Below are 24926 nucleotides of genomic sequence, written 5' to 3' on the forward strand. Positions count from 1 at the left end.
CAGCCAATCAGCTTCGAGGGGGGGCGGGTCCTTTGCGCCCGGAGGCGTCCAATCACATTCCTCGGTCGGTTATCGATTCAATTTGTCTGAAGCAAAGAAGTTTTTTTCTGCGTCTGTCGGCTGCTCTACTCGACACTGGGACCTGCCTACTGCTAAAAGCCAGCCTCCCTGTCTGTCTGCCTACCGCGGAGTGTGACTGCAGGGCAAGAAAAAAAAACTAGAGTAGTTACAGAGAGAGAGAAAAGAGGCAGAGTTGGAAAAGGAGAGAGAGAGAGAAGCCGGGGGTGGACCGTTAATTTCATCCACACACACCGTCTGGAATGCGTGGCGGAGAGTAGACTGAGCTGAGCTGAAATACTGCTGTACAACATCACCTCGCCGAGGACCAGGGGGAACGAGACGAGAGAGGCGCAGACCGTCTATATATATAGGCTATATAAATAAATAAATATATATATATACAAATACTTTTATAAAATATGGATCACTATGATGAAGACGGTAATTACATGCCCCAAGAAGATGACTGGGACCGGGATATGCTCTTGGATCCTGCATGGGAGAAGCAGCAGAGAAAGGTGAGACATTTTGACTGACTTCCTTCTATACCTCCGCCGGTGTAAAAGGTGCGGAAGTGTGTCTGGCTGGCTGGCTGCTTGTGGTACATAGTGTGATGTTCATTAATAGCTCTACATAATAGCCTGCGTGTGCTAGTTGATTAGGGCGTTTATCACGCATTATCGAGTGTCTGCTGAGCGTTTGAAGGCAGATGGATCAGTCGGCGGCTGTACCGATTGGCAGCTGTTTTAATTACTATGGGCTCATTATCGCGTTGCTTGGTTAATCACTGGTGCGGCTTTCTCGACTTACTACTTTTATCCGGAGCTCGATTCTGCTCCAAAACTTTTTTTTCCTTCTCCTCTACAAATTTCTCGAAATACACACTTCATAGGCTACACATATCCTGTGTGTGGTGGCGTTATGAAATATCCTGTAGCAGCAATTTACATGCATAGGCAAAGGCCCACCCATTAGGCTGCTATGTCTGCAGAAAAGGGGGTGGAGGGGGAAGAAAAGAAAGAAACAATTAAAAACTGGACAGGGCGCCCACCTTTCCAGCGCAGCAACAGATGTCAGCCATGCCGCTTGACTGCATATGGTGGTTGTGTGTGTGTGATTGGTCCCTCCTGTCATCTGGCTTATGATGCGACGTGGATTAGGCCATGCTTAACAACCGGGGAGTGTGTGTGGAGTGGATTGGGGGGGTTAAACTAAACCCACTGCCATAACTCAATTTGCGTCCCATTGATGTCGCTGTATGCCGAAATTACGCACCGATTACGCGCGTTTCTATAGCGACGTTTGATGCAAATAAATAGATTTTTTTTTCTTTGTATTTCGGAAATGATTTGCTGTCATATCGCCCCAGTCTTGACAGTTGTGTTATTCTTTTCAAATGTTTCTATTTCTTTCTGCTTTAGTTGAATATGATCTCCATAGCTAGTGTAGGCGTGCACACGACACGGCTCATCGTTACAATAACTAGGTGTTAAGACATCCATATATTGTCTTTTAACAAGCCCAAAATCCTGCACACGCGTCTAACAGCTGGCTGCTCTTTTTCCAGTAGGCTATGAGTATACAGGCTATGAATGGTGTGTTTCTCGAGAAGGGGTGTTACTCCTTTTCGATCGTCCCTCTTCTTCCCCATACTTTTCCTGCTAGCTTTTGAAAAACGGGGAAGAAAAAGAAAGGCGCTGTGGAATCTGAGTAAGCGCTGCGGTTTGGGCTGGGCTTGCATGCGAGCAAGCGTGCCCAAAAATGGTAATAATCGGCCCCTCTCGCTGCCTGTTGGAAAAACTTTTTCCCCCTCAAGTTTTTCTTTTTCTTGCTCTGCTCAAGCTCTCGGGCTTCTAGTTTCCTGATTATGTCATCGACAGGCAGGCAGGCTGCTACCGGTTGAAAGCTTATAGGAGGAAATACAGGGAAAGTAACTATTCAAGGGCTGGTGTCAGGTGTGGACAGAAGACATCGACAAGGCCTGCTACTTATTTAGTGCATTTTTCAGTATGGGAACTCAAATTCAATTCAAAAAGCTTTATTGGCATGACTATTGAAAACTGTATTGGCTAAATAACTCTTTATATGTTTGTTCAGCTCTGAGGTGGGCTATAAGCAGCACACCGGACAGTTCAGTTAACACACACACATCCCACCTCGTCCAGAATGGATCACACACCTAAAACTCAGTCCTTACATATTGAAACACTTTCCTGTGATGCGCCGGCACATTTTTGCTGCCTGCATGGCCCTCATTGATCTAATCTTAGAGACTGGAATGTTTTATTCATTCGTTCCCTCTCCACCGAGACAGCAGTAGTGGAAAAAGTGGTTATGTTAAAAGAAACACACACACACACACACACACACACACACACACACACACACACACACACACACACACACACACACACACACACAACATAAGAGGCTAACAAGAGGGGAGAGACAGCCCCCATGTCCTCTGCCATAGGACAGCAGTGTTTAGTTTCTCACACACACATTCATCCATATATGCATGATGTGTGTGTGCATACAAACACACACTATCCCCTTCAGCAATCAGCTTCACTACTGATGATGAATAGATAAGCTAGAGGCCTCTCATGTTTGCTGATTTGAGAAAAATATAACTATTGTCAAGATGTTTGAAAAATTCTGACTTCATTCAGTTTTGTCTTTGAATGAATCAACCAGCCAGTGTCCTTGTGAAGGCATTGGAAAGTTTGACATTGAATTAAACCAAGAGGGAAATAGTTACAGCTAGTCATTTGCATGTTTTTGCTATCACAATCATAAACCTTGAATTATAAAAGCTTACTATTGTTCAGTGTGCTTTCCTGTGTGTTGTTTTTATTTGGGCTGCTGACAAAAAGCAAGTGTTAAAGTCTTTCAAACTAGACTAGGGGGCAAAACTTCCAAAACACAGCAGACAAATTGCGTTATGCGCAGGTGAGGTCTTTTTTATTTGGCTCTATTTTGCAATCTCCTTTCCCCACACACGAACCCAGCATGTCAGAGTGCTTAAAACATGTTTCCCATGCAAGTCTTAACCTGACCCCCCCTGACTATGAGGGCGCTGGTCTCCTCTTATCTTGGAATCTTAATGCCTCTGCAGACCCAGGTGTCTCAGGTACACTGACTGCAGCAGATGTTTCTTAAAGCGGCAGCGCCCACATATTTCCTCTAGAACAACAGCAGACTTTGTTTTTACTAAATGGCCTGCGAACAAACAAAACAAAAACCACACACACCTCATCTGCTTTCCTTTCTCTTTAATAGTTTAGTTGTTGTTTTCATAGCCTAGAAGGGGGAGTTTCAGGTGTTTATTGCAGAAGCTAATTTGTCCAGGTTTGTCCTTATAAGGTTATGAGCTGCAGCACCTTGAGATCAGGCACAGGGCCGCCTCCCACTTCCCCATCTCCCACACCCCAACCTCTGTGCTCCCAACCACTCCCAGCCCACACCCGCATTCCCCTGCTCCGACTGTACATGCCAGGTCTCACAGATCACATAGATAGTACATCATTTGCTCAAAAGTCAGAAACTTTTCTTTATTTGGTGATTTTGAGTTTCAAATCGATGAGGACATCATGGACCATACCGCTTTCATTAAAGAGACTATGAGGAACTTTTATATGCCTTTTTAGAAACTGTCTCATTTTTCCACTAATGATTATAAATGACCTGTAACAACAAACAAGCCACAACCATCAGTGAAAAGAATGCTATTTTTATATGGCTAGTAATGCCTTTGCTTGGGTCTGAATCCCCACTAACTCAGACAAGACAATTTACGACATGCAGACCAGAATATCCTGTGTTTTATGAACAGTACTAAATCAAAGTTTACTTTGCTTCACCATCGTCATATTACCATTATTAATCTGACATAGTCACATATAAATGCTTTACCTCATTTCGATGCATCCTGAGGACTCACTTTCTATTGCTTCCTAATCAAATGCAAGCTCCGCCATTGCACCAACAAAGGTCTGTCGGCCAGCAGGCGCTAGAATCAATAAAAACGGAAAGTTACTCGTAGCCACTTCAACATTATACGTGAAGAAGAAAAACTAAACTATGAAATATCAGGTGTCTCTCTTCATATAAATGACTGTTCAAATTTATGGACTTCACTTTTTTGGAGTGTGTAATTCAGCAGCGGTGTGTTGGTCAATACGTTCCTGGGAATCCTGATGCAACACTGGATTAATCAACCCTGCAGGTGTGGGGGCTTTGCAGGGACTTGTCTATTTGTGTGACAGATATGCAGGATGTGCTCACTAAGCGAATCAGTCATCAGACTTGTCACCGCTTCACACTCCTGACTTTGACTAACGGCTCGCCGGGCGGGGCTGTCGCTATGAGCGGGCATCCATACCGAGCATCCTGACCTACAGTACATCCGCACTCACTGACATTTCACTGCTTCTGGAGAAGATATACACAGACTGCAAATGCATTAAGATGTCACTTTGGGAAAGGAACACAAACCTAGATTTGTCTGAGCCCAGGAATTTTAAAATTACAGTATTTCCAAGTTTCAAGGTTCCAGGAAACTGACTCAACGCATGAGTGACTGTATGACGTTTCGGTTTGAGTAAGGAGAGCAGAAAGGGTACGGTGTTTTGTTGCAGCTGTTGCTTAGATTGCATAATAGGATGTGTAATGTCAGCTCTGGCTCTGGCCACCTCACAAAACTCTTCCTGTCATCAGATTCCTCTGTTCCCATGATGCACCTTGCGCAGCCCTGTTTTTTTTTTAACAAAAGAAGAAGAGCGTCACAGACAGACGGTGACAAAGCAGGGAATGTCAAAAGAGTGAATTCCCGTCTCTCTCTCCCTCTCCCTCTGTGTGTGGTGGGCGGCTGTGCTGTCCAGCCAGATAAAGGCGTTATGTGCTGAAATGTGGCTTCTTTTCACTACTGAAGTGTGTTACTTTGTTTTTTCCATATTCAATAAACTGTCTGGCTGTGTCATGTGATGTTTTCCCATCCTGCATATACTGACATTGCAGCCTCTGATTAAACTCACATGCAGTTACGCGCTATGAACTCAGATGATATTTTTAGTCAGCAAAATTAAATTTGTTTTCATGATCTTTTAAGAGAAGTAATCATCTGCCGGTCATCAGTTCAGATCCCATGGGAGATTTGAGAAAACATTTGATGCTGCAGTTACACTTTCTCTTCCCCCTGAAAGCTGGAAACTCCCTGGAAACTTTCAATTTAAGATATTTTATGAGAAGCATTCTTTTACTACATGTGCAAAAATCTAAGTCACAGTTCCTTGTTTAACATACGTTTATTAGTCCAAACCTCATTCGTATAGCCTGGCATCGTAAGAAAACCTGAAATACAGAACAATAACAAACTCTTTCTAAGTTGGGCATAAGAACATGTGTTCATCAAACCCTGGCACTCTGAAGCAGATTAAGTAGGTTTTCAGAGCCTTGTAAGTAAAGTTGATCAGGTAAAACTGCCCTTTGGCCTATGAAGACTGTATTACTTCTTAGAAAGTCTCACACAAGTCTTTTCAAGCCTTCAATACATCGTAGCAATAGTTAAGGCCTTCTAGCCATTAGTAAGATGAGAAGATGATTGATACCTCTCACTTGTCTGTTAAATATGAAGCTACAGCCAGGAGACAGTTAGCATAGCTTAGCATGAAGACAGGCGCCTACCTTTGTCCACCTACCAGCACCTATACAGATATCATGGAAGTCACTGCAACTGGCTAAATAATATTGCTGATACTACCACATGACCAAATGCCTACCAGCATGTGCGTTGCTGGTAGGCAGACTGTTACCTTGGATGGAGTCAGGTTAGCAGCTTCCCCTTGTTTCCAGTCTTTTTAATGCTAAGCTAAGCTAATTGGCTAATTGTGCTTAACATCTAACAGACTTGTATGAGAGAGGCATCAAGCATCTCATTTAACTCCCAGCAAGAGAATCATTTATGACTTTAAAGAAAGGTGAGAAAGTGAAGAGCACTGTGTCTCTGATGCCACTGTGTGTCTGACTCAAAGTCGCTTCAGGGAAATGAGCAACCCTCCGTCTTGTTTCTCGACAGGAGACGTCTCAGAAGTAATTTATCAGTCACTTAGTCATCCGTCAGGAGCGTCTGCCGCTGTGCTCTGTGAAGTATTAAAAAGAGTAAGAAAAAGTGAATGATATCATAAAAGAAGGACCCTTGGGTGCTGATAACCCAGTGGCGGTTAACACAGCCAGACTCTAAATGCCGACGGGAGCTCCCCAGCGAACCAATCATCCCCGCCCCGGTCACGCTGTCAGGGCCCCGTCTCGTTTGTCCTGATTGATGGGGTCACCGGCAGCTGAAAAGGGCCCTGGAGCATCCAGCCATACACTAGTCCCATAGCAGGGAGCTTTAATGCGTGTGCTCCCAGCTCAGCCGGGGGGAATGTGATCACAGGGGGAGGCCAACTTTTTTTTGATTTCAGGAGTTGTCCTCTGAAGATCCAGATGGTCTTCTCTTGAATTGAGTTGACATTGTCGTGGACTTTCCAAGGATTTTAAATCACCCAGAAATATTCATGGTTTTTGTTAGGTGGTTATTTTATTTGATCATATAGAAGCAATTGAACTCATCAGATCTGATCGATGTTGCTACAGTAGCACAGAACGGACAAACTTAATGGTCTTACATGTGGTGGCTGTCCTGGGGAAATGCACCTGTTGGAAGACAAAGAAGTTCTATAGAATAAATACATATTCACCCCATCACTTGACTGGCCTACACTTTTCTACCCCCTCTGACACCTCTGTCCCACTCTTCTCTGTGGCTGTAAGGCGATGCTGCGTGAACACGGTCAGGGTTTTTGATCGAGCACGTTTCATAATTTACTGAAACATCTTGTTATCTGCTGCTAATGAGAAGCTTTCAGTCAGGAGGAAACCATCTACTGTTTATAGCCCTGGAGCTCCTGGCTTGATGTATGGTGTGTCCGAAGATACTGACCTGCTCCTAAATGGCTCTTACATAACACAGCTCCACGTCTAAGAAAGACGGGTGTTGTTCTCCAATGCACTGAGGGTCTTGTTGGAGAGCTTGTGGCTGTGTTTACCCAAGAAAAGTCAATGTGACAGCTCACACAGGGCGATCCTTTGGAGAATACTTTTACTTTTCATGCTGGCTAATTTAATTTTCAGCCATGCTCGTGATGGATGCTGGTCTATGTATAGCAGTGGTGGTCGGTTCATCCAGCACTTTGTTCCAGATTGATTCCCATGTAATTTGGCACAGTGGAGCTGACATTTGTGGTTTTCAGTGAAATATCTCTTTATTATTGGATGGATGCCACACATTTTTCACAAAGCTATCCCCCAGGATGAATTTTAATGAGGTAAAAAAATAAATCAAATTGAATGATATTCGCATTATCTTCAGTTGTACATTTGAGTGCTAATTAGTAAGTGCTAGTATTGCTAACTTGCAGAACTGCGATGGTGAACTATGCTAAACATCTTACTTGATAAAGCATTGTGAACTTATTAGCATTTAGCTCAAAGTACCACTGTGCCAAAGTACAGGCTCAGAGAGTTGCATGACTGTAAACTCTTTTAAGAAAATAAAAACAACTTTAAACAATCACGATGATAAAAAAAAAAGCAAAAACATCCCAGACTTTCCGACATGTATACCATTCCTTGTAGTCTTCCATCTGGAAAATGACTTAAGTACCAAATTGTCCTCCTTTAAATGCTAACAGGTTGTTTTCCATTCTAAGATACTCAATACTCGATAAAACTTCTCTTTCTTGTTGTCGTTGAACGCCGATGAGCTGTGTCTTTTTGGGGTCTTTTACCTGTTTTATTGCCAGTGATTGAGTAAGCAGCTCTGTTTGTCTGAGGAGAGGAGGTTGGAAGTCACCAAAACCCCCCTTTACTTATCCTCTCTTGGTCTGGAAAACATTTCCATGCTTCTCGTCCCTGAACAGTCTCCCGTTTATTTGTTTCCGGAAGGAGAAAGCTAATTCTACCTCATCAAGCTGGACGCTGCCATCTGGCTTTTTTTTTTCTCTTTTTCTTTTCATTCACTGTTTGAAAAGTCAAATGTGAGCAATTACCAGGCTCTTATCTGAGCAGCTCCCAAATGCCAGGGCCCCGATGCAAATTCTTGCATAGCTTATTTTCTCAGGCCTGTGCTCCAAATTTAGAAACATATACAGTTCTCGCTCTCGGTTCTAGGCCATTAAATGAGTTTCAAGTTCCAATTGTGCAGTGAATTTTAACGACTTTATCGAGGGGAGGTGTGTATACGTTTGGATTGCTTTTCCTCACAATTAAACCTGAACAGGCCGGAGTTCAGCGCTATATTCGCTGTTCATGGCAGATTTGTGACCCCCAGACGTTTGAGTTTTTTTGAATTCCAGATCCACCATGGGATTTGGGGTCAAGGTGCATTTCCTGTGGAGCAAAACGAGTGCAGAACAAAAAACCTCCTGAATGCTCGGGCCGCGTCTGGAACCACTACGCACTTACGGTCACATGTCTTCAATAGCGTACGACCCACAGGGGTTCCACGGGCCGATCCGTGGTCTGCATGTTTCCAAGGAATTTTCCTCGCACCACATGGGAAGGATGTAGCCGGCTTCTCTTCCTCCGCTAATGCTATTAATCAAACCGCATGCATTCTCAAGTGCATGTGCTCTGCTGCGGAGCCTCTCTTTGAAGCCAAGAGAGAGAGGGGGTAGGCCTAGTTTGTAGATTGTAGGCCTATACATGGAGAGACTATGAACATGTGAGTGCATTAGCCATAGCCTAAGCCTTCTCACAGGAGCAGCTGCGGTGCGTCCCATGTAAGTGAAAGCGGCTTTGAGTAAACAGATACTACGGTAAGAGCAGACATTGGGCACACCTTTCCATTCAGTAGCGGAGTGGGTGGAGCTATGCAGAGGAGGGTGGGGGCAGTGTGAGTAAGAAGAGGCTGAGACAGAGGAGCTTTCAGGTCCACGCACAAAGAGAGCGTGTTCAGGAGGCCATCCTTTGTCACATTGTCAACCTGGAGTCAATAATTTATCATCACTAGGCCAGGGCAGAGCACCAGCTATCAGATGACTCTTTAGCTCTTAAGTTACTGAAGGGTGTTTCCCCTCCTACAACATGCTTGGTTTGTCGTTGACATTGTTCTACAACATGTAATCAATTACTCTTACATTTTAAAATGATTTACATTATTCAGCAGACAATCGAAAAAGAATATTCTGTATTGAGCTAAAGTTGAACATTTTGGGAATGAAACTTATTTGCTTTTTGCTGGAGAGTAACATGATACCCCTCATTATCTGTCCCTTAATTATAAGGCTGCTTAGCTCAGCTTAGCAGAAAGATGGGGGACGGAGGGGAACAGCTATAGCCTTGGTTATGTGGGACTATTTCTCGGTTCCCAGAGAGAATAACATCCCTAGTAACAGAATATTGTCCTTTCTACTGTTCAGTTTTCATATTAAAAGATGTCTTAATTATTAAACTTTAGATGTCCTGGTAGGCAGATTCAGTAGCCTGGGGTAATAGGAAACAAGACAGTTCTAACAGTAAGGTGGAGGTATTTTCTGCATGTCATTAGCAAGTTTAATGTTAGCCCGGCACCAAATGCTTAGCAAGCATGAACTCACAATATTTAAATCTGACCACTGTTGAGGAACTGCAAGATAAAAATGTCTCCTCTTTGGACAGAGGCATTTGTCTTTTCTTTGGTCTGTTCAGACATGGCTGCTTACTGCTCTCTCTAGCTACACAGCTCTTCCTCGTCTTCTTTCCGCTGTTTATAAAAAATCAGCCACTTCTGCTTGCAGCGGAAACGTTTCAACGCATCACTTCCCATGTGGCTGTGTGAGTTTGTTTTTTTCACCCTGAAGAGTGTTCTTGACTCCTATAGTGTAGAGCTACCACAGCTATATTGCCTAAGTGGAGGTTAACCCCCCCCCCCCTTTTTTACATCTTAAAAAGTGTTTCAAACTCTTATCCATTTCTCTCACCCTTGCCTCTCTGTTTGCGCCTTCTCCTCTCCATCCATCCATCCATCCATCCATGTACCTCTCTCCTGCACGATGTGACTTGAGTGGGTGCGGCAAAAGATTAGAAAAAAAAGGTTTTCCCTTTAGCGTCAGCCTTAGCGTGTTGAAACCTCCCTGCAGCCTTATCAGGAAGCCTGTCTTCCACTGCGTCACTATTATTTGCTCTGTGAGTAATAGATGGGCAATTGCAGCTTTCGAACAATAAAGACAGGATGTTTCGTTGGGGTTTGTTTACACTGTGTAGGCAATCAAGTCTAATTCAGTTAAATTCAATGCGGTGAATCAGCCTTTTGAGGATGGCCGATGTTACAGGCAAGGAATGAATAACATGTGCCCTGGTGAGAGCAACGCGGCATGGAGAGGAAAGGAAGCCAATATGTTCCTGTGGATCTGGAACGATGATAATGTGGGAAATAAATCAATTCATCAATGTGTGTTAGTGAGTCCCACAGACTGGAGGGCTATTTGTTCTGCTGCACTCTTCCACTCTTCCCAAAGTGGGACAAGTATTGAGCGCCTGGATTTCCATCAGTGGCTTCTATCGATCCTCCGGTTGCACCCACCGACGCTAGAGTCGTGGCTGCAGTTGACTCCCCGCAGGCGAGTTGTGTCACACGCCGACGATGACTCAGTGCTGTTTTGCGATACAGTCTGTACAATTACAACTGACGGCCATGTTTTTTATTTATTTTTATGCACGGCTCTTCCGTCTTCGTTTTCTTGCTCTAGAATTAGTGTGCACGCTCCAGACGTCACCTCATCTGCGACAGTAAACAAGATCTCATTACAAGTTGTAACAGACACCTCCTCCCCCCTCGATAGCTCCAGCCCTGGTCACCCAGCACAAGAGGGACAGCCTGCCTGGCCTGGCTACTTGTTGGTGTGTAGTGGAGAGCCCTTGGCAGAGCGGCTGGGCAGCAGAGTGCTTTGAGCTGTGTGTGAAGTGCTGGCAGGTGCTGCTGTGTAGCCGGTGGATGGACACAGACAGCACCGCCAGTCATAGGCTGCAGCTGAATGTTCAGTTAAAGATAGTGCATAGCTTTTTCATTTAAATTAAAGTTGGGTACATACATTCAAGCCATTACCAAATGAGTTGACACAAGTTGATTAAGCCTATATCAGCTCAATATTAACTGGTGTCACCCCCAGACACTGGCGCAGGAGCTGAAGAAGTGCTTACAACATTTTTCAGTTTTGATTCTACTGCTAGGAAAAATCTTCAATGTACAACAGTAGGAATAAAATCAATGCGCGCTCACCGAAGGCTCTCTTCATGTACGTGCCCAACAGTGTTGTTGTTATTACTCAGAATTACTAGAATTACTGATGGGGGCAACAGAATTTACGCACTATAGCTTTAATACAAAGCTGTGGTCACATTTAAAATATTTCAGTCCAAAGTCTATGATCAGAGGTATGTGTGCATTATCCTCCTGAGCTGTTCCCGTGGTACTATTCTACTTTTTTACCCGTGGTCAATTCTATACATTTGTTTCTCCCTGACTTTGCAATGATCCATTCCTTCCTTTTTCTCGCCCGTTGTAATTACAACCTCTGTGTCCTTCTTCCACTGATCCAGCTCAGAAAAGCCAGAAAGGATAACACAGATGGCCACAAGATTTTCTTTTCCCCAGAAACAAAAACATAATTCCTCTTTCAAAAAACCTAATGTTATGTTATTTATGTTAACTGCTGTCGGTCATTTTCTGTGCACCCTGTGACACACAATCCATATTGTTTTCTTGGCATGAATATACATCCACTTCCTCAGAACAGACCCAGCCCTGCTCAGTTTTTGGCCAGCTGAGGTGGTAAGGACCCAGGGGGAAAAAAAAGGAAGTAAAAAGTTAAAATAAGTATGTGCTGCTCTGATGGTCTAATATGAGATGATTGATCAATTCCTCACCTGCTGAGCTTAATCAGATAGATCCTCCACATCTAAATGTAACATTAATTTAACTACTTAATGTCCTCACTCATTAAATGGCCACTTACTCATATTCCTTGAAGGGCCATAACTTCAATGCTGGCGTTAATGGAGGTGATCTTATTTCCGGTGAAGCGATATGACTCCACTGTGATATTCTGAGAAGCAAGCCTGATGCAGTATCCCTCTAACAAAGTACTTCTATTGCAAGAGAAAGAAATTATGTCATCCTAAAATGTCATAGCACCTGAAATTGATTTAAGCTGCTGTAGTTGAGTTTGCAACCAATTTGAAATGGAATTCATTGCTATTGATTTGATGTCCAGATTCCCCCTTAATTGGGTGGGAAACCTTTAAATGTCCGCCCCTCCAAAGTCCCTTTTCCATGAGTTATTACTGTAGAGCAACTCAATTCACAACGACCTGTACAGCTCTGTGGCTCTCCTCAGCCTCAACCAGGCGTCACTGTCATCACTAAAGGAAGACTACGTAAAATATAGTCCTTATTCTTAATCCTACTGACAGTTTAGATTTAGATATTCTCAAACAGACATTGATTTATCTATAGTTTTTTTTCATGTTTTGATCCAATACTGTAGTTGTGCATGTACATGGTCAGTTGTATTGGGCATAGGAAATACAGTATAAAGTGGTTTCAAGTGCACATATTAAGTTTATTTTTCTGATTATTAAAATACAGCTGTACGAAAGATGATGTGCTCAACGTTGAATTTGAAAGTATTTTGGACAAACTTTTTTTTTTCTTTAAGCAGAAATTGGTAATTTTCTAAAACCATGATATGTGTGTGAAACAGTATACAATATTGTGTCACATCTTGTCCACCCCTCCCTCCCCTCAGCAGCATGTGCCTTTTTGAAGGAGTTTTCTTTGTTAATGCATTACTGTAAATGGGGTGTTTCAGGCTGAGGTCAGAGTGAGTGAAGTGGATACTGGAGCTGAGCTAAACTCGTGACCATACTTTCAGTTTGCCTATCACCTGGGTTTTTTTTAAATTTTTTGTCTTTCCTGAAAACAGCTTTCAAGTCCGGTTTATTTGTTGAACTGAGAATGTTAGCACTTCTCTCTTTGACACACATGTGGAACAGGTGATCTCTGTCTGTGTGTTTGGTTCTCAAAAGGATCCCACATCTAAACAACACTGAGGCCAAAGCAACACACACACACACACACACACACACACACACACACACACACACACACACACACACACGAACACACGAGTTTGCTTTGATGTTCTGCATATCGAATCAGAGAACCATTTGTGAATTATTTTTTGATAAACATATCTGATAAGATGCATTAAAAATAGACATGTTTATTAAAAAAAACCACTACATTTAGGAGGTTCAAAGTTCTTTCTTGACCTTTCAAACCAGCAGTTTCAAGGTCTGCAATCACCAGGTTCATTTAATCTTTTAATCATATCACATGACCTTCCTAAGCAGAGAGAGTATAAAGCAGTACATATAGTAGATATACAGTACAATATGTTGTAGCCAATCGGAAAGCATTTTCTTTTTTCCATCCGTGGTGTAAAGAAAGATCACAACACATGATACAGAAAGAGTTGCATCTGTTGTCCTCCTGATAAACATCTAGTTCCCTGGATACAAACATAGCACATACAATAAGTACAATGGCCTTGACTGGACACATACAGTACACAGTTGACGTGTAGATGTGTTGAAAGCGTTCCTTTGTTTCGGGTGCAGTGTAACTCCTCCCAGCTCAGCATTTCTCTGAGTCAGGTGACGGTCAGCAGAGAGAAAACGCTGGTATGGCACAACACAGCAACACCACGGCCGAACCACACACACTTCCCATCATCATCACACGACCGCTGTATAGGCAAACCGAGCCCGCGCTGACTCATGCCGTGTGTGTGTGTGTGTGTGTGTGTGTGTGTGTGTGTGTGTGTGTGTTGTGACTCCGGTGAAATGGGCCACAGTACTTCCCATCACCCTGTTTGGATTGGCAGCTGACTGTTGTAAGAGAGCATGACTCAGGAACTATGGCAGTGCTGAGTCGCTGTGATAACAATTTTTATTCCATGTCGAGGGAAAATTAATATTCCATGTCTGTTTGCAGGTCAACCGTTCAAACCCTTTTGGCTGTTTTTAGATAAAAAGTAAAACCCATTTGAAATTCGTCGACACCTGCTGTTAACAGATGGGGACATTAAATAACTTTCTAGTCAGCATACACTGTCAAAAAGAAAATGGGAACCCTCCGCACTAGATTTCTGAGTTATTAAGTCACAACAAGAATACGTTCTCACAGTTCTAACTTGTTGTAATTCTTTATTAGAACTCAAAACCTGAACTTTAATTACATATGAATGATAAGTTATTTAAAAAAAAAAAAAAATGGAATTGGCTAAAATGTAGACAGCTTTCCTTCAAACTTAAAGTTTTAGTTGGCATAAAAAAATCTAATGCAGCAGACATTTTTTACAGTGTACATTCTATTCATAAATATGATTGTAATCTGGCAAACAAATCTGCACTACTTGATAATATTTCAGTCATTGTGTGTCATTTCCTGGTGGCAGTATGCACCTCTATGTACACACTGTCCTCCTTGTTTGTTTAGGGACCATAAAGCCGAGCTGTAGCTTCAGTTCGGGCTTGAGTACAGTCCAGAGAAACAGGGCTGTATCTACAGACTGGCCTTTGTGCATTGGGACGCTCCTGCTTCGAGCCAGTGAAGCGGACAGATACATGTTCACACTGGGCTTTTGAATGACTTGTTTCCCAGCATGGCCTCTTTGATGGCTCCATTTGAATAGCATCTGCACGTGGATTTGCATCCGATTTGGTTGCTGTGAGATCAACGGGAGCGTGCGGCGCATCATCTTATCTGTCATGTGTCATCCTCAGTTAGACATTTGTCATTAAGGACGTGGACATGTTTGGTTTTTGGATATCACCAAATATGGAATCTTATTGGAGGAGATATAATATGACATAACTGAAACAGACCTGTTGCTTGTGTTGCTTGATGATCCATGACAACGAATAATTTTTTTTTAAATTAGGCTTTAAAATGTTTTGTTTTTTAGATGAATGGCTGGTGTAGGGGTGGAGTAGTTTGTTTTCAGCGGTGGCAGAATTACTCTAATCCTGTAAAGTTATAAATCTTCCTTTTTAAAAAATGGAATCTTGTATCATCATTAAAATGTACTGTATGTTTTTAATTGCTGGAATACTATATCTAACCCTATTGATGCATTAACTAATAAGCAAAAATGTTAATGTTGTAGCTGGATGAGTTCATTTTGCTATATTAATGTATTTCAACGCAAATTTAAGAATGTAAGTTGTACATTTGCCCGATAGTGTTACACTATAAGGCACAGTATTTGTTTAAACGTACACGTTTAATTAGTAAATAACAAACAACTGTTTGTATTTGGAAAATCCAAATATGAAGGATATTTGGTCCAGCAGCAGTTTAACAACGATTTCAGCAATACAAGTAGCGCAGGGAATTCCAAACCATCCCTAGAAAGTTGCTGGATTCAAGACCGTCACAGACAGTTTTAACGATTGTAAACTTGTGTTGCGTGTGAACGTGGTGCGTGTGAACGTGGTGCGTGTGAACGTGCATGTGTGCGCTGACACGTTGGACATGGGTTTTAACAGTCCTGACGCAGACAAGCTGTTTGTTTGTTGGGCCTCTCCAGGCTTTTTTGGGGGGGGGGGGGGGTTGTCATAGCAACCGGCCAGTGTTAGGTGCTCTGCGGCATTTTCACAGACCAGCCACTCTTTGTTAAATGAACTCGGCTGAGGAAAGAGCTACTACCACCCTTTGACTTACTCATTGTGACACACACACACACACACACGCACACACACACACACACACACACACACACACACACACACACACACACACATACACACACACACACACACACACATGAATATGCATCAGGACCGCTTCGGGCCACAAGAGAGTAAATATCAGCGGACTGGTCACAATGGCTGCTATTCTTTGTCAATCTGCACTTTCTGTCCGGCTCACTGCTCCATCAGCTCACGCCTGAACATTAGAGAAAGTGTGCGTATGCAATGTGTGCACGTGCGCGTGTGTATTATAGACTGTATATAATAAAGGTGTTGAAGTGTATTTGCTTGCATCTACAGTTTGTGTCCCCATGCATTTGTGCAGAAACTGTATATGTGTGTTTCTAGGCTGGCACATTTAGTTGTACACTTGTTCATGCTCCCGGGTGCACTTGCTTACACACACACACACACACACACACACACACACACACACACACACACACACACACACACACACACACACACACACACACACACACACACGTGTGTGTGCTGAAGCAGCAGCCGAGGCGATAGATAAGTGTAATGGGATAACTGCGCTGACTCTGCAGTTTGCAGGAACAGACTGTGTGTGTGTGTGTGTGTGTGTGTGTGTGTGTGTGTGTGTGTGTGTGTGTGTGTGTGTGTGTGTGCTTGCGCAAGTGGCTGGAAGCTGCACCTGGTAGACTGTCACACTCCATCGTGGCTGCAGGCCGGAGGAGGACGCTTCCTCTGATCTTGTGGGCCGGGAGAGACGCTGCTCTGTGTGTGTGTGTGTGTGTGTGTGTGTGTGTGTGTGTGTTGGAGAGAGACAAACACGATGGCCACAAATTATGCCAGAAAAAATGTAAAGGAAGGAAAATAAATGTTAACAGCTTCATTGATCCACCCAATTCTTATGCTGCATCATTATTGTTGTAAAGTTCTGTCGGTTTGAAAGGTCCATGACACTGTTAATTACAGGGTCGCCAAAAAAGGGTGAAAAAAAAATAAGAAAAAAGTGGTAGAGAGGTCCAGCTGTGCAACTTACTATTGAGGGGCAGATGAGGAGAGCCACAGTAGTGTCAACTCAACAAACTTGGCCAGCTGCAGTGAGCAAGAAGAGAGGTCCACTGGGCCCATTTGGACACACACACACACACACACACACACACACACACACACACACACACACACACACACACACACACACACACACACACCCCCCCCTCAGCTGAGCGCCTCAGTTTTGTTTTTGGAGCCGTGTTGTGTGTGTGGGCAGCCGGGCTGTAGTCTCCAGTGAGCTTTAGAGGAAGGAGACAGAGGGGGGGTGAACAGTGACCTATGGCCCCTCCAGCGCACTCCCTTCGCTCGTTTGGCAGGCCCCCAGACGTCTGTCCTTCCTCTGTTAGAGAGAGAGACAGAGACAGAGAGAGAGAGAGAGCATCCTCTTGGCTGGGACAGAGAGAGAGAGAGATAGATAGAGAGAGGGAGATAGGGAGAGAGAGAGATATACTTCCCTTTCATCCCTGCAGCAGGTTGAGCAGACAGAAAGGTCATATTGTTCCTGGCCATGACTCAGTCGGAGCGGGCTGGATGGATGCAGCGACATCGTGCTGTTTGGGCTGGAGGTGTAAATGGCGACATGTTGGGATGCCCCCGTGCCTGGTCCATCTATTTCTGTTTGTTTGTTTGTTTGACCGGTTGCATCAAAGCTCCCAAAAAGTACCAGGGAAATAAATGGAATATTCCAGTTTATTAGAACCTGGGCTCTATTTTTCTCTAGCATTTGCCATCACTTACTATGATGATATAGAAGTATTAGTCGAAGCTTTTGTTTTTTCAATTGCCGATGGCTGATATTTAGAGAGTAGGTCAGAACTCACCGGTCAGAGCTAACCCAACATATGCCACGCTAAGCATTGATAATCTTTGCCTTTGGGATTCATTGATTTTGGTCAAAGTTGGTCGCTCATCTGCCAATTAAAAAGAAAGAAAAATCAATGACATCAGCCAGTAATAGTCTTGAAAACACCATGAGAAAAACAGGATTTAGTTTCCTCACTCTCCCATGCCTCTGTCTTTCTTCACAGTCTTTCGATACTTACACACTTCACAGCAGTAGTTCTTCTCTGCAGTCATTTTTCACAGACTTTGCATCACGTCTCTCTGTTGTCATGCCTCCCACTCAACCGCTGAGCTGAGATGGAGTTTCATGTTTTTGGAGTTCCTGAAGGCAGCAGACTATCACTGTCACCTTCTCAATACTGCTATACATACCAGCTGTCAAAACAATGCCAAAAGGAACATTGCATCTATTCTAAAACTTGTACTTTAAAAAAAAATAGTTTTTGTTATTCTGTAAACTTATCTTTTCGAATGTTATTTTCTGTCCTATTTTTGGCTCTGTCAAGCTGCAGGTGTTGAAGTTGTCACAAGAGTTTGTAGGTGAACAGAATTTCAAAAAGCTAAATGTAGGTTGTTTGAATACAAACATTATAGCACACATTCATGAAGTGCAGCTAGGATTTGAAATGCTCTAGTCTTTTGTATGTAATCAGGGATTGTGGATCGGCAAAATGCGCTTGTGTTGACCGCAAGACTGGCGAGGGTAAAGTAATGGTATTAATACCCAGCATAGGCTCTGTAAACAGGTAATCAAAGGGCGTTACTAGCAACATGACCGTTTACAGAGCCCATGCTGTGTATTAGCAATGGATGTTTTTATTTGCGCAGGATATATTCACTGAATTTGACAAAAAGGGATTTTGACAACACGCGTTCTCCAGAACTGCTGAATCCACCTTTAATTCAGACGTGCTCTGGGTGAACTTGTCTAGGTTAAACAGAATGCCTTCATCCATCACACATCAGGAAATCATCAGGGAGTCTGAGAGAGAGAGAGTTAGAGAGAGAGAGAGAGAGGGAGGAAGGTGCTGGAGCTGTTAGCGGCTCTGTTTTCCTGGCACAAGAAACTCTTTCCACCAGCACTTTCTGGCCCCCAACGAGAGGCAGGCAGCAGGAATAGACTTAAAGCTACGTCCAGGTTTTATCTTAGCAGGAGAATCAACATCTGAAACATTTCTTGGACGTTTTTTAATCTTCTTCTTTTTTTCTGGCTTCCTTTGCCAGTGTCTGGGGGCGACACCACCAGTTTGTTTACACTGCCATACCGAGAAATACAGAGAAAAGTTTTGTGCAGCTGATAGGCTTAATCAGCTTTGCGTCAACTCGTTTGGCGATTGGTTTACATAAAAAAGTTACGCACTATAGCTTTAAGAGCAGAGAAACAACACTTGTGCCTCCCAGGTATTCACAGAGGCCCACTCCCCCCAAAAAACTCATCCAGACCGTTTTAGTTCTCGTTACTGCCGGAGCAGTGGGTGGCGTTTACAGTTTTTAACTTTTTATGTTGTGAATTTTGACTATAAAGAGGAATGTTTTTTTCCCAGTCAGTTTCCTCGCACCTCATTTCTCTTGCTTTGTCAGACACTATGGAGGAGACGCTGGAAAGATATTTTCCTTGTTGCAATTTATCTGCCTTTTCTCTTTGGGTTTCCGGGGTTTCTCTGGGACATGAGAGGCCCTCTGGTACCCGGAGCTGGACACACAGGCCTGAGAAACTGGCCCCGCGGTGTTGAAAACTGCCTTCCTGACTCAGAGTCCTACACTCTGCCAGCAATATCTTCCCTTTCCTTTATCCTTCCAGACTTTGTGTGTGTGTGTGTGTGTGTGTGTGTGTGTGTGTGTGTGTGTGTGTGTGTGTGTGTGTGTGTGTGTGTGTGTGTGTGTGTGTGTGTGTGTGTGTGTGTGTGTGTGTGTGTGTGTGTGTGTGTGTGTGTGTGTGTGTGTGTGTGTGTGTGTGTGTGTGTGTGTGTGTGTGTGTGTGTGTGTGTGTGTGTGTGTGTGTGTGTGTGTGTGTGTGTGTGTGGGGATATGGCAAAGGCTTGTGAGCTGGCTTGTTTCAGTAAAAGGATTGTACTAATATGGAATTGGCAGAGAGGCAGGAAATATTTTCCTAACTGAGGTTGATTAATGGGAGTGGGTGGAGAGCTGAGTGAGAGGTGGGGAAAGGAGCAGGAGGGAGGAGAGGAAAATGAAAACTATATGTGATGGGTTTAAAGCTATAGTGGGTAACTTTTTCATATGAATGAATGTCAGTAACATTCAAGCCATTGTCAATTGAGTTGACACAAAGTTGATTAAGCCAGCTCCACCAAGCTCTCTCTGTATTTCTCATACAAATTTCAAGAAGCGCCCAGGAAATGTTTCAGTTGTTGATTCTACTGCTAAGAAAAAACCTGGACGTACAGCATGGGCGATCACTCATGTAAATGCAGCGACAGCATTGTTGTAATTAATCACAATTCCTCATGGGGGGGGGGGGGGGGCGACAGAAGTGAATATAACTTAAAGGCTCCTTTTTTAATTGTTAAAGATGGTTTGTTTAATTGTGCTAACGTCAGGAGAAATTCAGATTACACAATTCCGACTACAGATTCACTATAATGCTTTTTCTGTTTTAAACGGTGTCATGAGGTCACATGTCATGGTGATGGATGGCTGGATGGTTCAAGTTTTATTTTCACTGTACAGGAACCACAGAAAAGAAAATCCTACTTTAAATCTTTTATTTTTATTTTGTGTCATGCTAAGCTAAGCCAACTGGCTGTAGCTGTCGGCGAATTCATTTTGAGCATACATCATATCTACCTTCTCATCTGACTCTTGGCAAGAAAACATGTATGTCTAAAAAATCCCTTTGTTTAAATCAGTGAAGAAAAGAATGCCAAACAACCGCCAGTTTTTGAGCTTTGCCAATGTTGGGATTAGTGGCTTTTGTGTGTTTTATCTCTTTTGTCTTTGGGTCTTGGACCAATGATCAAACTAAACAAGAAGCAGTTTGCAGACATGGCCCTGGGCTATGGAAAACTGTGATGGGCATAAAACATGCAGTTAAACACAGCAATTAGCTCCTAATCTCTTTTTATGTACATTAAAGAGGATCCAGGTTGACTGGTTTTAGGTGGTTTGCCTGCTGCTGCTGAGCCTTGCGTTGAGTGGTTGCTATGGGGAGAAATGCTGCCGTTAATGAAGCTGACTGGCAACTTTCCCTGAAAACTGATGCAGAGCAGATTCCTCCCGCTCTTGACCCCATGTTGTTTTAACAGCCCGCCTCAGTTCTGGGAGGTTGAGACCAGAGGCAGACAACTCTTAGAGAGAGAGAGAGAGAGAAAGAGAGAGACAGATAGAGAGGGAGACAGCGAGAGAGAGAGAGTGAGAGAGAGAGATAGATACAGTATGGGAGGGGGGGTAGGCCCTTCAAAATGTACGACCCTCCACTTCCACCCGCAGACAAAGTCAAGTCGTGCTTTCACTTTGCTCCTTACACGACACCATGTTGTACTGAGGCTAGAAACTTGAAGACTATGTTTAGGCCACATAGTAATGATAATGATTTTCTCTGGCTAAGTCGTCGATGAGCAAGGGAATTGGTCTCTGAGTCTCTAAGGCTGACATGTTGACAGAGAGATTCACAGCACATACTGTACTGTACGGGCACAGATTGTACAAGGACAACACAATCACACTTAGAGAGCCCAGACGACACACTATACACAAACTAATATACACTCATCAACAGTCTGTCAGTTGTTGCCTCTGAAAACATTCTTGGTCTTCATTGTTGTTTGGTCTTAATCCTTTGGGGGAACTGGCTGAACATACAGTATTTATTTACACTGGTGTTGGATTGAGAAAGAACAATTACAACTGTGTGCTCCATTATTTAATAGTTAATTCAATAATTTTTTGTAGCAGACACATCCATAAGATCAATTGCCTTTTAACCTTTACAGCCACCCAATCCGAGTTCTTCCACAGTGGGTTACTCCAATACCGATCCCAATTTAATACTTATACTTACTTAAAGGTGCTATGAGGAACTTTGAAATATTTTTGAAACAGTCTCATTTTTCCTCTGCTGATCATAAATGACATGTAACAGCAAATGAGACCATCAGTGCAGAGAATGCTACTTTTATATAGTTGTTCTTAATGGCTTTGTCATCATGGGTATGCTATGCTCACTCAGGAACAACAGCTGGCGTAGTAAAAACACTACCGCTTTTGTCCAAAGGCGGTGCAAGAATGAACACAAACTGAAACTCAAAAAAATGTATGAGTTTTTTAGGCTTGAATAATTAATTTGAAGGAGATTTTGATTGTAAAGCCTCTGAACAGTGATGGTGATATAGAGTGGAGGTTCCTCAATCTTTAGCTGAGTAGCAGGCGTTGGCTTGCATTGACCACACAAACACCCGACCACAGACAAGTTTAATTTTGGCCTGTTGTCAAATTAATACATTAAATGAGCCGATTTGACCTGTCGCCATGCAGTGATGTTTGTCATTTTAACTTGTGACAGCGGTATTCAGCGCCGGCCAAAAATGAAAAGCTGTTCGCTGGATGTTAATCATAATTCTAATTAGCGCTTGAGTTAAGCAAATAGCTTGCATGCATTTTGGCTAACCTCAGTGTCTAAATAGAAAGGCACTCTGTCATCGTTGCTGCCAAACTCTCTCCTCTTTGCTTTCATTCACAAACTGTGAGATGGACAAAGCACAGAATAGCAGGAAAGAAAGGGCCATATTTTGATAGCCTTGCTTCATTTTCCATAGTATACTTTTTCTCCAACAACCCATATCATCAACAGAGTAATGGAACAACAACAGATTTGGATGTGGAGTTCGGAGTTTAGTCAAAAACAATTTTTGGAAATTCCAAAATGATACAGAAGAAGATACATCTGGCTCATCAAAAGAATATGGACAAAAATATAGGTAATTTCATAATAAAATAACAGTTTTAATACAATGATCATGACACAATGTATTTGGTAAGATCTTGGAGTATCCCAGCATGAACCTTCACTATTGGTAGCCCTTTCATTCATAGCACGTCTGTGATGATGCTACTCATCCGGCTGCCTCCTCCACCTCCTCTGGACTATAAATACTTCAGCAATCCATCCTGGGAAAACCCAACGCCTGCAGATTTATTGGAGCGATAGCAACAGACGAAAACACAACTGTCGGGGGGGGGGGGCACTTTTCTTAAGTCCACATCAACAACTAATTATGTTGTGCTGAGTTTCTGATAAGAATGTATAAAGTCAGACTAGAGACATATGGAATATGCTAATGATGCTAAATGATAGTTTTGTCAGCCTCGTCCACAGAAGTTGCTATGCTGTCTTTTCCAGTCTGGTAGGTGTGCGGTTTGAAAGGATCTTGCACATCATCTTGGTAGCTACATACATATGCCTTTAATATACTATAAGACTGAGCCTAAAGCTAAAGCTGCGCATGTCATGTGCATCCCCGCCAGTCAGTCAATAGCCTGATATTGTAGAAATATTGGAAATTAAGCAGTATGTATGATTAAAATATGTTAGTTTGCATTTATTTTACACTGTGTTCGGCCTCTTAACTGTATATCCTTTTATAAGGAGGAAAAAGGCATTTAGTATGAGGACCAACGTGTCTGGAAAAACATAAAGCTAAATCTCTAGTAACATAGTGTAAACTTTCCCACATTCCTCCTACTCCTTTTTCCACACAGTGCATCATTTATAGATTAAGTCAGATTACGACTGACCGCAGTTTTTCCCTTTTTACTGCGCTGTTTTAATGTCAGAGCTCATGCAGTATAATCTGCGGCTGCCTGTAATCACTGGAGCGGTGAGTCCTTAGTGGTGCCCTGCGAGTTGCCCCGCAGCACCTGTAGGGCCTGGGAGTGTTGACCATAACACAGCCGGCGGGTCATGTGACTCTGCAGGTGCTACAGGCCAGCCCTCGCTCTCTGTGTGCTGCTGCTGCCAAGCCCTGGACTCTGTGCTGCTGCTTCTGCCAACAAGCTCCACAGTGAGCCAGAGAGTTAGCGGAGCTGCAGGAGGGCCGGTTAAGTCTTGTCGCTCAGCCCCCTCTGAAGCAGCCAAACTTAGGCTACACTCCCTTCCTTCCAGCACATTTAACAAGCTAACATTCCTTCGGTGAACTTTTTAGTCGTTTTCTACAACTGTAGCCTACTCTGATACAAAGCCTTTTGACATTTTCAGCTGTCTGGTTCTGTTAAAGCCACACTAAGCAGTCCCCTTTTATTGACCTTCTTCTATCTTATTTAACCAACTCAAATAATGGCAATGTCAGGATGTCTTTATTTTTGCTGTCTACAATTTTCTGATCATTTATTAAAAGGAGATCAGTGTATTAAAGATCAAAGCTTTTCGGAGTTGCAAAATGCCCACTGAGTTTCTTTCATTATTGTTAAGGTAGACTATTTGTGTTCGACCTAGTGATGGGAACGTGAATCAAAAAAGGGAAGGGAAAGAAAAATGGGGTTAACACATTAATGGGGTTAATGCACCCTGGACAAAATAAAAAATGGCAGAAAAGTACAACACAGAGTAATCGAATGTGTAGAACAATCGACACCCCCCCTTACCTTAGCACTTCGTTTTTATATTTAACAGTTTTCATCATTTTAGCTGCTGACTCCACTGCTCAGTATTAAAATGTAAAAAAATGTTGGCAAGCACCTAAGGAGACTATATTGATTATCATTCATTGAACTGAATTTATCTCAGTAATGATGATTTAAGTCCAGCTCCCACAGGGCACTAACTTAAGAGGAATACAGTATCTTTAAAGGCAGAGGAGGGCGTGTGCTCTGCCCAATGTTGCACATAAATTCAGTGCTGGTCTTTTTCTGTCAGCTCTCTAGCCCTCAGAGATAAAACACTATATAATCTAAATCTGCCCTTTTTTCCCCTTCACATCTTCAACAGTATCCTCCTCCTCCTCCTTACAGTTTCCTTGAGGTCTTTTTCATTGGTTGAAGCTTCCCACCACATGCCCACAAACTCGCACACATCTGAAACCCGGCCTCTTCCACACACTCCAGTTTATTGATAGTCGTGAAAAAGAACCTCATGCCAGTCCAATTTTAAGAACGATGATCTCATCTAGGAAGTTCCACGAGTGCTCCGAAAAAAAAAAAGAAAAACC

The 24926-nt window shown here is 43.0% G+C and overlaps 1 protein-coding gene across 1 annotated transcript in view; it reads left to right on the forward strand.

Moving 5' to 3' along the window:
- Positions 1-192: 192 nt before the first annotated feature.
- The window catches only part of actn1 (actinin, alpha 1), a 53084-nt gene continuing 28350 nt past the window's right edge, over positions 193-24926 (forward strand). The window contains 1 exon segment of the mRNA XM_080043035.1: positions 193-578. Within this exon segment, the coding sequence (XP_079899161.1) occupies positions 480-578 (99 nt within the window). The 5' untranslated portion in view covers positions 193-479.

Source organism: Ammodytes marinus (assembly GCF_949987685.1).
Source record: "Ammodytes marinus genome assembly, chromosome: 15".
In the NCBI taxonomy this organism is placed as follows: Eukaryota; Metazoa; Chordata; class Actinopteri; order Uranoscopiformes; family Ammodytidae; genus Ammodytes; species Ammodytes marinus.